Here is a 10,589-nt window from a genome sequence, read left to right on the forward strand (position 1 = left end):
CGGAGTGTCTTTTGCAATTGATCCGATTTCTTTCTTTTATGTCTTCGGCACTGAACTCGTATACTCCCGAGACCTCATGGGCGGTGGCTTCAAGTGAGCAGCAGCAGCAGCAGCAGCAGCAGCAGCAGCGGCGGCAGCAGCGGCAGCGGCGGCACAGCAGCGGCGGGAGGAGGGGCAGCAGCAGCAGCAGCGGACGCGGTAGCAAAAGCAGTGACAGAAGCAGCAGCGGAAGCTTTTGCTGCTGCTGTTGTTATTGCGACTGCTGCTGTACTCGCTGCTGCTGCTGCCGTTGCTGCTGGTTCGGTTGCCGCTGCTGCTGCTGAGCTGCTGCGTCTGGTGCTGTTGCAGCTACTGCTGCTGCTGCAGCTGTTGAGCTTGAACCGATGCATTTGGCGTTGCTGCTGCGATTCTTGTTGCTGCTGCTATCTTTCCGGTTGCTGCTTCTGCTGTTGCTGCTGCTGCTGTCGCTGCTGCTGTTGCTGCTAGTGCATTCTCTACAGACAGTCTTACACAGCGCCTCAGCCACAGTTGCTGCTGTTGCTGCTGCTGCCACCTAATCCCTCAACGGGAGCAGCACTAGTGCCGCTCACCAACAGCAACACCAGCAGCAGCAGCAGCAGCAGCAGCAGCAGCAGCAGCAGCAGCAGCAGGCGTGTGAGTGTGCTGCAGACTGGCGAACCCCAACGCCTCCCGCACTTGCGGCTGTGGTTTATCTTTTGGAGTTCCTCGGGACTTCAAGCCAGCTTCGCCAATTAAGCAGCAGCCCACCAAGTGCAGCGGCAGCAGCAGCAGCAGCAGCAGCAGCAGCGGCAGCAGCAGCGGCAAGAGCAGCAGCAGCAGCAGCAGCAGCGGCAGCAGCAGCGGCAAGAGCAGCAGCAGCAGCAGCAATGGCAGCAAGAATGGCGGCTGATGAGGTGCTTGGGGCCGCAGGTTTTTGTGTGGCTGCACACACACACAATACTTACCAAGTACCAGCAGCAGCAGCAGTGCTGCTGCTGCTGCTGCAGCTGAGCTGCTAGGTTTGCTGCTTCTCTGGAGAAGGCCAGGGGCCCTTGTTTCTTTCTGTTTTCTGGATTCTTTTTTATTTATTTGTTTTCTTTTGAGGCGTACTTACACCTCAGCAAGCTTCAAACCCTAAACCCTAAACCCTCGCCACTGGCTGCCCTCCTGCAGCAGTTTCACGCAACCTCGGGCTGCGACTAGTGCAGCAGCAGCAGCAACAACAGCAGCAACAACAGCAACAGCAGCAGCACAGTCAGACTGACAAGAAGCACCCCCCTCGGGGTGCAGCAGCAATGCCGAAGCAACGCTGCTCCTAAAGTTTTGTTTTATAAATTCAAATTGTTGCTGCTGCTGCAGCAGCAGCAGCAGCTTTCCCTGCAGCTGCTGCTGCAGTTGCTGCTGCGGCCACTGCAAAGATTGCCGCCGTTAGTGTATATGCTGCTGCAGCAACTGCTGCGGCAGTCACCCTAGCCGCTGTTGCCGATCATTGCTTTAGCAACTGCAGCTGCTGCTGCTGCAGTTGCTGCTGCTGCTGCTGCTGCGACTGTTTTGGCCGTTGCAGCAGTTGCTGCTGTCATGGCCACCCAGACTTACGAGTAGAGCGGCAGCAGCAGCACCACGTCTGTGCACACAGCAGCAGCAGCAGCAGCAGCAGCAGCTGCTGCTGCTGCTGCTGCTGCAGAGCTGCTTTTCCCTAGGACTGCCAAAGGGTGATATAAACTCAAATAAAATAAGAAAGCGAGACACGAGACGATGGAGAGCTATGCTGCTGCTGCTGCTGCTGCTGCTTTGTCTGGGGAGCCTTTAAAAAGAGACAATGCGCAGAAGCCACGTGTGCTGCTGCTACCTGCTGGTGCCCTTTCTAGGCACTAGAATGCTCGAAGCGCAGGGGCGAGAAAGACACGGCGGCTGCAGCCGCTGCTGCTGCCGCTGCTGCTGCATCGCTACTGCTGCTGCTGGTGCTGCAGCAGCAGGAACCTTGCAGTCGCTCTTTGTGCTGCTCGCAAAGCTGCTGCTGCCCGTCACGGGGGGGGAGACCCAGCAGCTTTTCTGCGTTCCCGTTGCTGCTGCTGCTGTTGCTGCTGCTGTCGCGGCGGCTGTTGCTGCAGCCGTTGCCGCAGCCGTTGCTGCAGCCGTTGCTGCTGCTGCCGCCGCTGCTGCTGCAGGGCTCGCAGCGCCCGGCACCACTGCGCCCACGAGCCGGCTGCTGTTGCTGCTGCAGCTGCTGCTGCTACTGCTGCTGAAGCCACCGAAAAACACGCACTCTGCTGCTGCTGCTGCTACTCCGCTAGACCTGCAGCGGGTTCCTTGTCTGCTGCAAGTGGGCCGCCGGGCACTGGCGATGGGGGCCCCCACCCGGGGCCCCTGGGGACCCCCTGGGGGCCCCCCTGGGGGCCCCCTTGGGGGCCCCTGTGGGGGCCCCTGTGGGGGCCCCTGTGGGGGCCCCCCGGGGGCCCTCCCTAGGAAGCCCCGCATATTTGTGGGGCGCTGCAGCCGCAGCATCTCGCGGCAGTTTTGCAGCCGTGCTGCTGCTGCTGCTGCTGCTGCTGCTGTTGCTGCTACGGCTACTGCGACCGTGGAGTTCCTGCTGCTGTCGTCGCTGCTGCTCCTCCGGCTTTTGCTGCTGCTGCTGCTCTTGCTGCAGCAACTCGCCATGTCCACTAGGCATGCAGCGCAGCTGCTGCTTACTGCTGCCTTGATCTGCTGTTGTTGCTGCTGCTGCAGCAGCTGCTGATGCTTCCGTGCTGCGGCGTTTGAGGTCCCTCTGCTGCTTCGGGTGCTGCTGTTGCTGTGGCTTCGGTCAAGTGCTGCTGCAGCTGGCGCTGCTGCTGCTGCTGCTGCTACTGCTGGTTTTGCCCCTGCTGAATCAGCAGCAACGGTCTTCTGCACACGGGCTTCTCTTACTGCCTCTGCGTCAGATTGTTGCTGCTGCTGTTGCTGTTCCTGTTGCTGCTGCTGCTCTTGCTGCTGCTGCTGCTGCTGGTAGTTGATGCTTTCCCAAGGCAGCGGCAATGTCTCTGCGAAGCAGCAGGGGCATCTCCAAATATTTTCTGTGTCTGGAGTTGCTGCTGCTTCTGCTGCTGCTTTTGCTGCTGCTGCGTCCGCTGCTGATGGCGGTGTTGCTCCTGCAGCAGCTGCCTCTTTTGCTGCTGGTAGTGGAGCCTGTGGGGAGTCTGTATACTGGTCGTCTGCGTTTATCCTTTGCTGCTGCTCCTGCTGCTGCTGCTGCTGCACTTGCTGCTGTGTCTGCTGGTGCTGCTGCAGGTGCTGCACGTGGAGGAGGTGCTGCTGCTGCTGCTGCTGCTGCTGCGGGTGCTGCAGCAGCAGCTGGCAGGCAGGGGCGTTGCTGGGGAAAGCCACAAGCTGCTGGAAAGCAGCAGCAACATAGGGGAAATGCATGGGGCTTTTGGGGCTGCAGCAGCGGAAGAAGCAATGGAACTGAACAGCAGCAAAAGAAAACAAATAATAAAAGACAACTTCTGCTGCTCGGCTCGAGAAGCAGCAGCAAAAGAAACGAGACACCTCCGGCCGCAGCAGCACCCACTGCCACAGCCACGCAGCTATGTTTATCAGCGTAATTGCGAACGAATAGCTCCCGCTGCTGCTGCTGCTGCTCCCGCTGCTGCTGCTGCTGCTCCCGCTGCTGCTGCTGCTGCTCCCGCTGCTGCTGCTGCTGCTGCCTTGCTGCACCATCTGCTGCGCCTCTAAGGGAAAAGTGTGGCAGAAAAACAGCAGCGCCCGCAGTGCCAGCAAACCGCAGCCTCGAAAGTCCGTGGAGGGGTCATTGCCCTGCAAGCAGCAGCAGCAGCAGCAGCAGCAGCAGACGGGTGCAGCACAGCAGCAGCAGCGTGGGGACAGGCCTTCACAGCGTCGCGGATGCTGCATCAGGCACTGCAGGAGCAGCAGCAACACTAGAGAGAGCAGCAACGGCAAGGAGAACAACGGCTGTAATGCCAAGCAGAACAGCAGCAACAGCAGCACGAAAAACAGGAGCAGCAGCAGCAGCAGCAGCGTACCTGGAAGCCCAGCAGCTTCCACTCTTTGGAGACTGTGCTGCGGAGGGGCCTTTGGGGCATAGAGAGCTGCCAGAGAAGCGCAAAAAGGGGCGCGTGCTGCTGCTGCTGCACTTGCTGCTGCTGCAGCTGCTGCAGCAGCTGCCGGCTGAAGGTCAGGCCTCGCAAAGCGCTAAGCGGGCGGGAGAGATCTGCAACAAAACCAGCAGCAGCAGCAGCATTTCAAGTAAAACAGCAGCAGCAGCAGCAGAATTTCAAGTAAAACAGCAGCAGCAGCAGCAGCACTTCAAGTAAAAGAGCAGCAGCAGCAGCAGCAGCCCGTGGCACGCCTGCGCTCCGCTGCTGCTGCTGAGGCGAGCTGGCAGCAGCGACCGCAGCGCAGCAGCAACGCCAGCAGAAACAACAGCGCCTGCAGCAGCAGCAACAGCAGCAGCCGCAGCAGCGCCAACAGCAGCCACAGCGCCAGCAGCAGCAGCCACGCCAGCAGCAGCAGCAGCAAGGCGACTGACTGCATGCAAAGGCTTGTTTGTCTTTAATTCTTTTGCTGCTGCAGATGGAGTCCACTGCCTTTCGGAAAGAAGTGCAGCTTTGGAGGCGGGCCACGTCTGCTGCGTCCTGTTCACAAACGCCTTGTGCTGCTTGCTGCTGCTGCTGCTGCTGCTGCTGCTGCTGCTGGTCGTTGCTGTTCGTGCACTTGAGGGCGCAGCAGATGACGTCCTGGTTGTTCTCCCACGGAGTGCTGCAGCAGCTGCTGCTGCTGCTAACGCTCTCGCCGTCCGTGTCTGCAGCCTTGGCCGCAGCAGCAGCAGCAGCAGCAAGGGCCGCAGCAGGCGCGTCCTGCAGCAGCAGCAGCGCGCGCTTTGCATGCGCTGGGATTTGCTGCGAGCGCAGCAGCAGCGGCGGCAGCAGCTCGGGGGCCAAGCCTTTGCTGAGGTGGCGCTCCAGCTCTCCCCGCTGCTGCGTTAGCCGCAGCAGCCACTTCTTCACGCCTGCAGCAGCAGCAGCAGCAGCAGCAGCACAGCAGCACACCGGTATGTGCACAGGGGGTTAAGACACACTGATAAGGGAAGAACAAAGCAGGTGCTGCAGGGACGGGAATCATCACAGTGTTGCTGCGTGTTCTGCTGCTGCTGCTGCAGCCGCTGCTGCTGCTACTGCTGCTGCTGCTACTGCTGCTGCTGCTGCTGCTGCTGCTGCTGCTGCGTACCTTTGAGCTTGGGCCGCCGCACGTAGAGGCCATTGTCAGGCACTAGCTGCCACTTGGAGACCCCATTTGTGGGGCTGAGTTTGAGGCGTGCTGCAGCAGCAACTGCTGCTGCTGCTGCTTCGGAGTGCCGCGACAGCAGCGCCTTGCTGCTTCTTCCCGGCCTAGCAGCAGCAGCAGCAGCAGCAGCAGCAGCAGAGCAGCTGCCACCAAGGTCCAGCAGGTGCAGCGAGGCTTGGGGGACTCTCCCCGACCACTTCCAGGTCTTTTTAGACCGCTGCAGTGTTGCTGCTGCAGTTGCTGCTGCAGTTGCTGCTGCTGTTGCAGCTGCTGTTGCTGCTGCTGTTGCTGCTGCTGTTGCTGCAGCAGTTGCGGCTGCGGTTGCTGCTTTTGTTGCTGCAGTATTTGCTGCAGCAGCTCGTGCAGCAGGTGCAAAGGGCCGGCAATCAGCAGAAAAAGAAAAAGGAGCAGCATGCTCCCGCTTCTGCTGCTGCTGCTGTTGCTGTTGCTGCTGCTGCTGACCTGTTGCTTCCTCTCTAAGTGCTGCTGAGGCACCTACTGCTCTGTCTGCTGCTGCCGTTGCTGCTGCTTCTCGTGCTGCTGCTGCTGCTGCTGCTGCCGCTGTTGCTGCGGGGCTACGACTTCGAGAAGCCCTCCTTCTGCAGAGGCGGCCAAGGGACCCATGTGGCTGCTGCTGCTCATGCTGCTGCTCATGCTGCTGCTCCTGCTGCTGCTCCTGCTGCTGCTCTTGCTGCTGCTCCTTCTGCTGCTCCTGCTTAAAGAGACAAGGAATGTGGCTGCTGCCCTTGTTCCATTGCGGAGAGAATGGAATGGCGTGTTTGCTGCTGCCGTTCTTGCTGCTGCTGCTGCTGGCTGCTGCACCAACGAGGCCGCGACTTTCTGCTGCTGCAGCAGAAAGACACGTGGGAAAAGCAGCTCCCTTTTGCCGCTGCCCGCCCCGCAGCAGCTGAGGGCAGCCAATGTCAAAAGGATCTGCTGCTGCTGCTGCTGCTGCTGGATCTGTTGCTGCTGCTGTTGCTGCTGAGTCTGCTGCTAGTTCTGCTGCTGCTGCTGCTGAGTCTTCTGCTGCTGCTGCTGCTTCTGCTAGAAACTTCATTGGCTCGCCTTCCCGAAGACGGGTTTCCGCAGCATCGGCAGCCAGCCCGTGCATTGTTGCTGTTGCTGCTGCTGCTGCTGCTGCTGCAGCTGTCCTGGTTGGGCCTCGGTGGTGTTGCTGCTGTTGTTGTTCCAATTTCTAGCAAGAAGGCAGTGGCGGTCGGGGGGCTGTCTTGCTGCTGCTGGTGCTGCTGCTGCTTCTGCTGCTGCTGCCTATTTGGCAGCAGCTGCGCAGCAAGGGATGGTGCAGCAGACACAGCAACAGCATACCTCTGGGGATAAGATCAGCGAGGCGAATTTGTTCCTGCTGCTGCTGCTGCTGCTGCTGGCTTCCCCGTTGCTGGTGCGCCTGCAGCCGTACAGCCGAGGGCCCCTGCACATCTGCTGCTGCTGCTGCTGCTGCTGTTGCTGCTGCTAGTGCTGCAGTTTTCTTCCTCCCGAGGCGGGAGCCACTATACACTTTGACCGACCTGAAACGTTGGGCTGAGGCAGCGGGCCGCTCGCTGCTGCTGCTGCTGCCGCTGTTGCGACGTCGGCTGCGGCGGTGCTGCTGCTGCTGCTGTTGCTGCTGCTGCTCGTTGCATCTGTCTTCACAGCTGGCTCTCCAGCTTCCAGCAAGCCTAACAAAAACAAACAAAACGGTGGGGTTGTGGTTGCTGCAGCAGTGTTGCAGTTTCGGCAGTGCGCAGTGGCTGCTGCTGCTGCGGTGGCGGCTCGCTGCAGCCTTCGATGATTGCTGCTGCCGCTGCTGCTGTCGCTGCTGCTGCTCCTCCCCAGACAAATGAAATTGTAGCCAAAACCTTCTTTATTCTTTCAAATAACACAGAAGAACATCAATTCTTAAGAGTGTTTCGAGGTAGCTTGCTGCCGCTGCAGCTGCAGCAGCAGCGCCAGCTACGGGCGCAGCAGCAGCAGGCTGCACCGCCTGCTGGAGGCAGCAGCAGCAGCTGCTGCAGCAGCTGCTGCAGCTGCTGCCCACTTAAGCTATTTGTCATTTGCAGTCCTTCCATAATTTCTTGTCAAATGGCAAAAGAGAACCATTTGTAACTTTGCTGCTGCTGCCGCTCCTGCCCGCAGCGCGCTCACGAGCTGCTGCTGCTGCGTGGGAACGGGTGAGCTGCTGCTGCTCTTTGCCGAGCAGCAGCAGCAGCAGCAGCAGCAGCGCGAGCAGCTCTGCTGCTTACTTGGCCAAGTGTGTGCCCCTGCAGCAGGGACGCCGGGCCCTCTCCCACTTGCTGCTGCTGCTGCTGCTGCTGCTGCTGCTTGGTGCCGCCCCCAGTGTCTCTCAGCAAGTCCCCACAAGAGCTGGCTAGCTCCGCGGCTAGCCGCAGCTTCTCGCAGCTAGCTGCAACTAAAGCAGCAGCTAGCTGCAGCTATAGCAGTAGCTAGCTGCAGCTATAGCAGCAGTCACAGCAGCAGCTAGCTGCAGCTAAACACCACCTGCAGCCGCAGCTAGCCACAGCTAGCTGCTTCTAACAGCTGCAGCTAGCTCAATACGAGCAGCACCTCCGCACAGCTAGCTTAGCTAGCTGCAGCAACTCGAGGCCGCTAGCTCAGCAGCCACCGCAGCTGCAGCAGCAGCAGCTAGCCGCAGCAAGCTGCAGCTAGCTACAGCTAGCTGCTGCCAGGTGCAGCTAGCTGCTGCTACGCGCGGCTAGCTGCAGCTAGCTGCTGGCTAGCTGCTGCATTTGCTGGCTGCTGCTGCCCTCCCCACAGCCTCTTTATTGGGGTTTAGGGTTTTGGCAGGCCCTGGGGGTTCCCTAACGATTGCTAAACCCTAAACCCTAAACCCTAAACCCTAAATTCCAAACCCTAAACCCCAAACCCTACCTTTTAAACCCTAAACCCTAGCCCTAAAACAAAATTAGCTGCAGCGCTGCTGCTGCTATTAGTTGTTGAGCTCGTCGTCTAGTGGGTCCTCTGTGCGGCGCCTCTTGCTGTTGCTGTTGCTGTTGCTCCCAGCAGCAGCAGCAGCAGCAGCAGCAGCAGCAGGGGGGAACAGAGGCAAAGGCGACACAGCGTCGCGGCAGGAAGACCTGCTGCTGCTGCTGTTGTGCTCAAACTCAAAAGGAGACTTATCCTTGCAGTAACCATTCTGCTGCTGCTGTTGCTGCTGCTGCGGTTGCTGTGGCTGTTGATCTTGCTGCTGCTGCTGTTGCTGCTGCTGTTGTTGCTGCTGCTGTTGCTGCTGCTGCGCCTGCGAAGTCTGCTGCTGCTCTTGCTGCTCTTGCTGCAGCGCCTGCTCTAGTTGTTGTTGCTGCTGCTGATGGGACATCAGCAACTCACGCAGCGCCTGCATGCAAACCAGCATAGAAGTTTGCTGCTGCTGCAGCTGCTGTTGCTGATGCTGCGATTGCTCCTGCTGCTGCTACCACTGTAAAGAGCAAGAAAAAGAGCCACTGCAGCAGCAGCAGCTGCAGCAGCAGCAGCTGAAGCAGCTGCAGCAGCTGCAGCTGCAGCAGTTGCAGCTGCAGCAGCAGCAGCAGCAACAGCTGCAGCAGCAGCAGCTGCTGCAGCAGCTGATTCACCAGCCGCTTTACCTGTGTCTGCTGCGCAGAGAAATCACGCATTCTTTGCAGCAGTGCAGCTTGCTGCTGCTCGCGTCCCCTTGCAGCAGCAACTGCTGCCTGCAATCCCTCCTGCAGCAGCAGCAGCAGTAACAGCAGCAGCAGCCACGCCGCGAATGAACACCAGGAATACAAACAGCAGCATATAGGGGATGAGCTGCAGCGGCAGCAATCAAAACTGCAGCGGCAGCAGCTGGAACAGCAGCACCAACAATTACGGGAGCAGCAACAGCAGCAGCTGCAGCAGCAGCAACTGCAGCAGCAGCAGCAACAAAAGGACTGACTGCCTCTGCCTCCAATGTCGCGATTCGCTGCGTAGCATCCCTTAGTGTCTGCTGCAGGCCTCCTATCTCGCCTGCGCAGCAGCAGCAGCAGCAGCAGCAACTGAAGCAACTGCAGGCTGCTCGGGTGTGCTGCTGCTTCACTGTTACAGCCAGCTGCAGCAGCGCCAGTCGCAGCAGCAGCAACAGCGGCAGCAGGGCCAGCTGCAGTAGCAGCGGCAGCAGCAGCAACAGCAGCAACGGCAGCAGCAGCAACAAAAGCAACGCGAGCAGCAGCTCCTACCGCGCGCTGCAGTTTGAGCAGCAACAAACTGCTCCTTAATCTCCGCAAGCTGCTCCATCTGCAGCAGAAGCAGCAGCAAAATAGATACGCAGCACAGCCGTGTGCAGCAGCAGCAGCAGGACTCCGCGCTGTTCAATCTTCAGCATTAGTTGCTACAGCAGCAGCAAAGGAAGCGGCAGCAGCAGCAGTAAACGAAGCAGCAACTGGAGCAGCAGCAGCAAATGAAGCAGCAACTGCAGCAGCAGCAGCAAACGAAGCAGCAACTGCAGCAGCAGCAACAAGCGAAGCAGCGACTGCAGCAGCAGCAGTAGCACCTGTGCCCTAAGTTCTTCGTTCTCCAGCAGCAGCTGCTGCACCATGTCTTCAAGGCGCCTCTTTTCCATCACTGCGCGCTGCAGCTCAACAGCAAGTCTGCTGCCTGCTGCTGCTGCTGCTGCGCCGCTGCTGCGGCCGCTCGACCCTCGCGGGGTCAAGGGCTGCAGCAGCACATCCTGCTGCTGCTGTTGCTGCTGCTGCAGCAAAGGAGCAGCACTGGCTACTGCGTTTCCAGAGCCGGGATAGTACGCATCCGAAAGTGGAGTTGAGCGGGGGAACGGTCCTGCTGCTGCTGCTGCTGCCGCAGCAGCAGCAGCGTTCGTTGCAGGCGCTGCTGCAGCTGCTGCAGCTGCTGCAAAGCCTTGGTCTGACGCTGCTGCAGTAGCTGGCGGAACTGCAGCAGCGGCAGCAAGTCCCTGTAACCGACGATCCTGCGAGGTGTTGCGCCTTCCTGCGAAGTCCAGTTGCTGCTGCTGCTGCTGCGGCTGCTGCTGCTGCTGCTGCTGCTGCTGTGAGGCTGAGCCGCAGCAGCAGCGGGCCCCAGGAGTAGTGCATGCAGCGCAGATGCGGAGAACCAGCCGCCACCGAAAAGCTGCTATAGGGGGCCCCTCCTCTCTCACTGTGCAGCACAGCAGCAGCAGCAGCAGCAGCACCAGCAGCAGCAAGCATGAGTCCTTAGGCTGGCAGCAGGAGATGCAGCGGCCGCAGGGAGGTGGGGGCAGCAGCAGCACAACGCGTCGTGCACCCAGCAGCAACACCGAATGCAGCAGCAGCCCACCGCCACAGCAGCAGCAGCAGCAGCAGCAG

General features: G+C 60.0%; 3 protein-coding genes across 3 annotated transcripts in view; all 3 read right to left on the minus strand.

Moving 5' to 3' along the window:
* The window catches only part of ETH_00012325 (uncharacterized protein), a gene marked incomplete at both ends in the record, with an annotated part of 3,419 nt that extends 3,030 nt beyond the window's left edge, over positions 1–389 (minus strand). The window contains one exon of the mRNA XM_013375467.1: positions 272–389. Within this exon, the coding sequence (XP_013230921.1) occupies positions 272–389 (118 nt within the window). The remainder of the gene's footprint in view (positions 1–271) is intronic.
* A 1,456-nt stretch (positions 390–1,845) lies between these two features.
* Positions 1,846–6,391, minus strand: ETH_00012330 (uncharacterized protein; the record flags this gene model as incomplete). The annotated part of the gene is made up of 4 exons (XM_013375468.1): positions 1,846–3,792; positions 4,020–4,207; positions 4,526–5,005; positions 5,224–6,391. The coding sequence occupies 4 exons, from the start codon at positions 6,389–6,391 to the stop codon at positions 1,846–1,848; spliced, it is 3,783 nt and encodes a 1,260-aa protein (XP_013230922.1).
* A 1,833-nt stretch (positions 6,392–8,224) lies between these two features.
* On the minus strand, positions 8,225–10,451 carry ETH_00012335 (uncharacterized protein; the record flags this gene model as incomplete). The annotated part of the gene is made up of 6 exons (XM_013375469.1): positions 8,225–8,629; positions 8,877–8,975; positions 9,188–9,258; positions 9,468–9,525; positions 9,782–10,401; positions 10,436–10,451. The coding sequence occupies 6 exons, from the start codon at positions 10,449–10,451 to the stop codon at positions 8,225–8,227; spliced, it is 1,269 nt and encodes a 422-aa protein (XP_013230923.1).
* Positions 10,452–10,589: the final 138 nt, after the last annotated feature.

The sequence above is a fragment of the Eimeria tenella genome, genomic scaffold, assembly GCF_000499545.2.
Source record: "Eimeria tenella Houghton genomic scaffold, Eth_scaff28, whole genome shotgun sequence".
Taxonomy (NCBI): Eukaryota; Apicomplexa; class Conoidasida; order Eucoccidiorida; family Eimeriidae; genus Eimeria; species Eimeria tenella.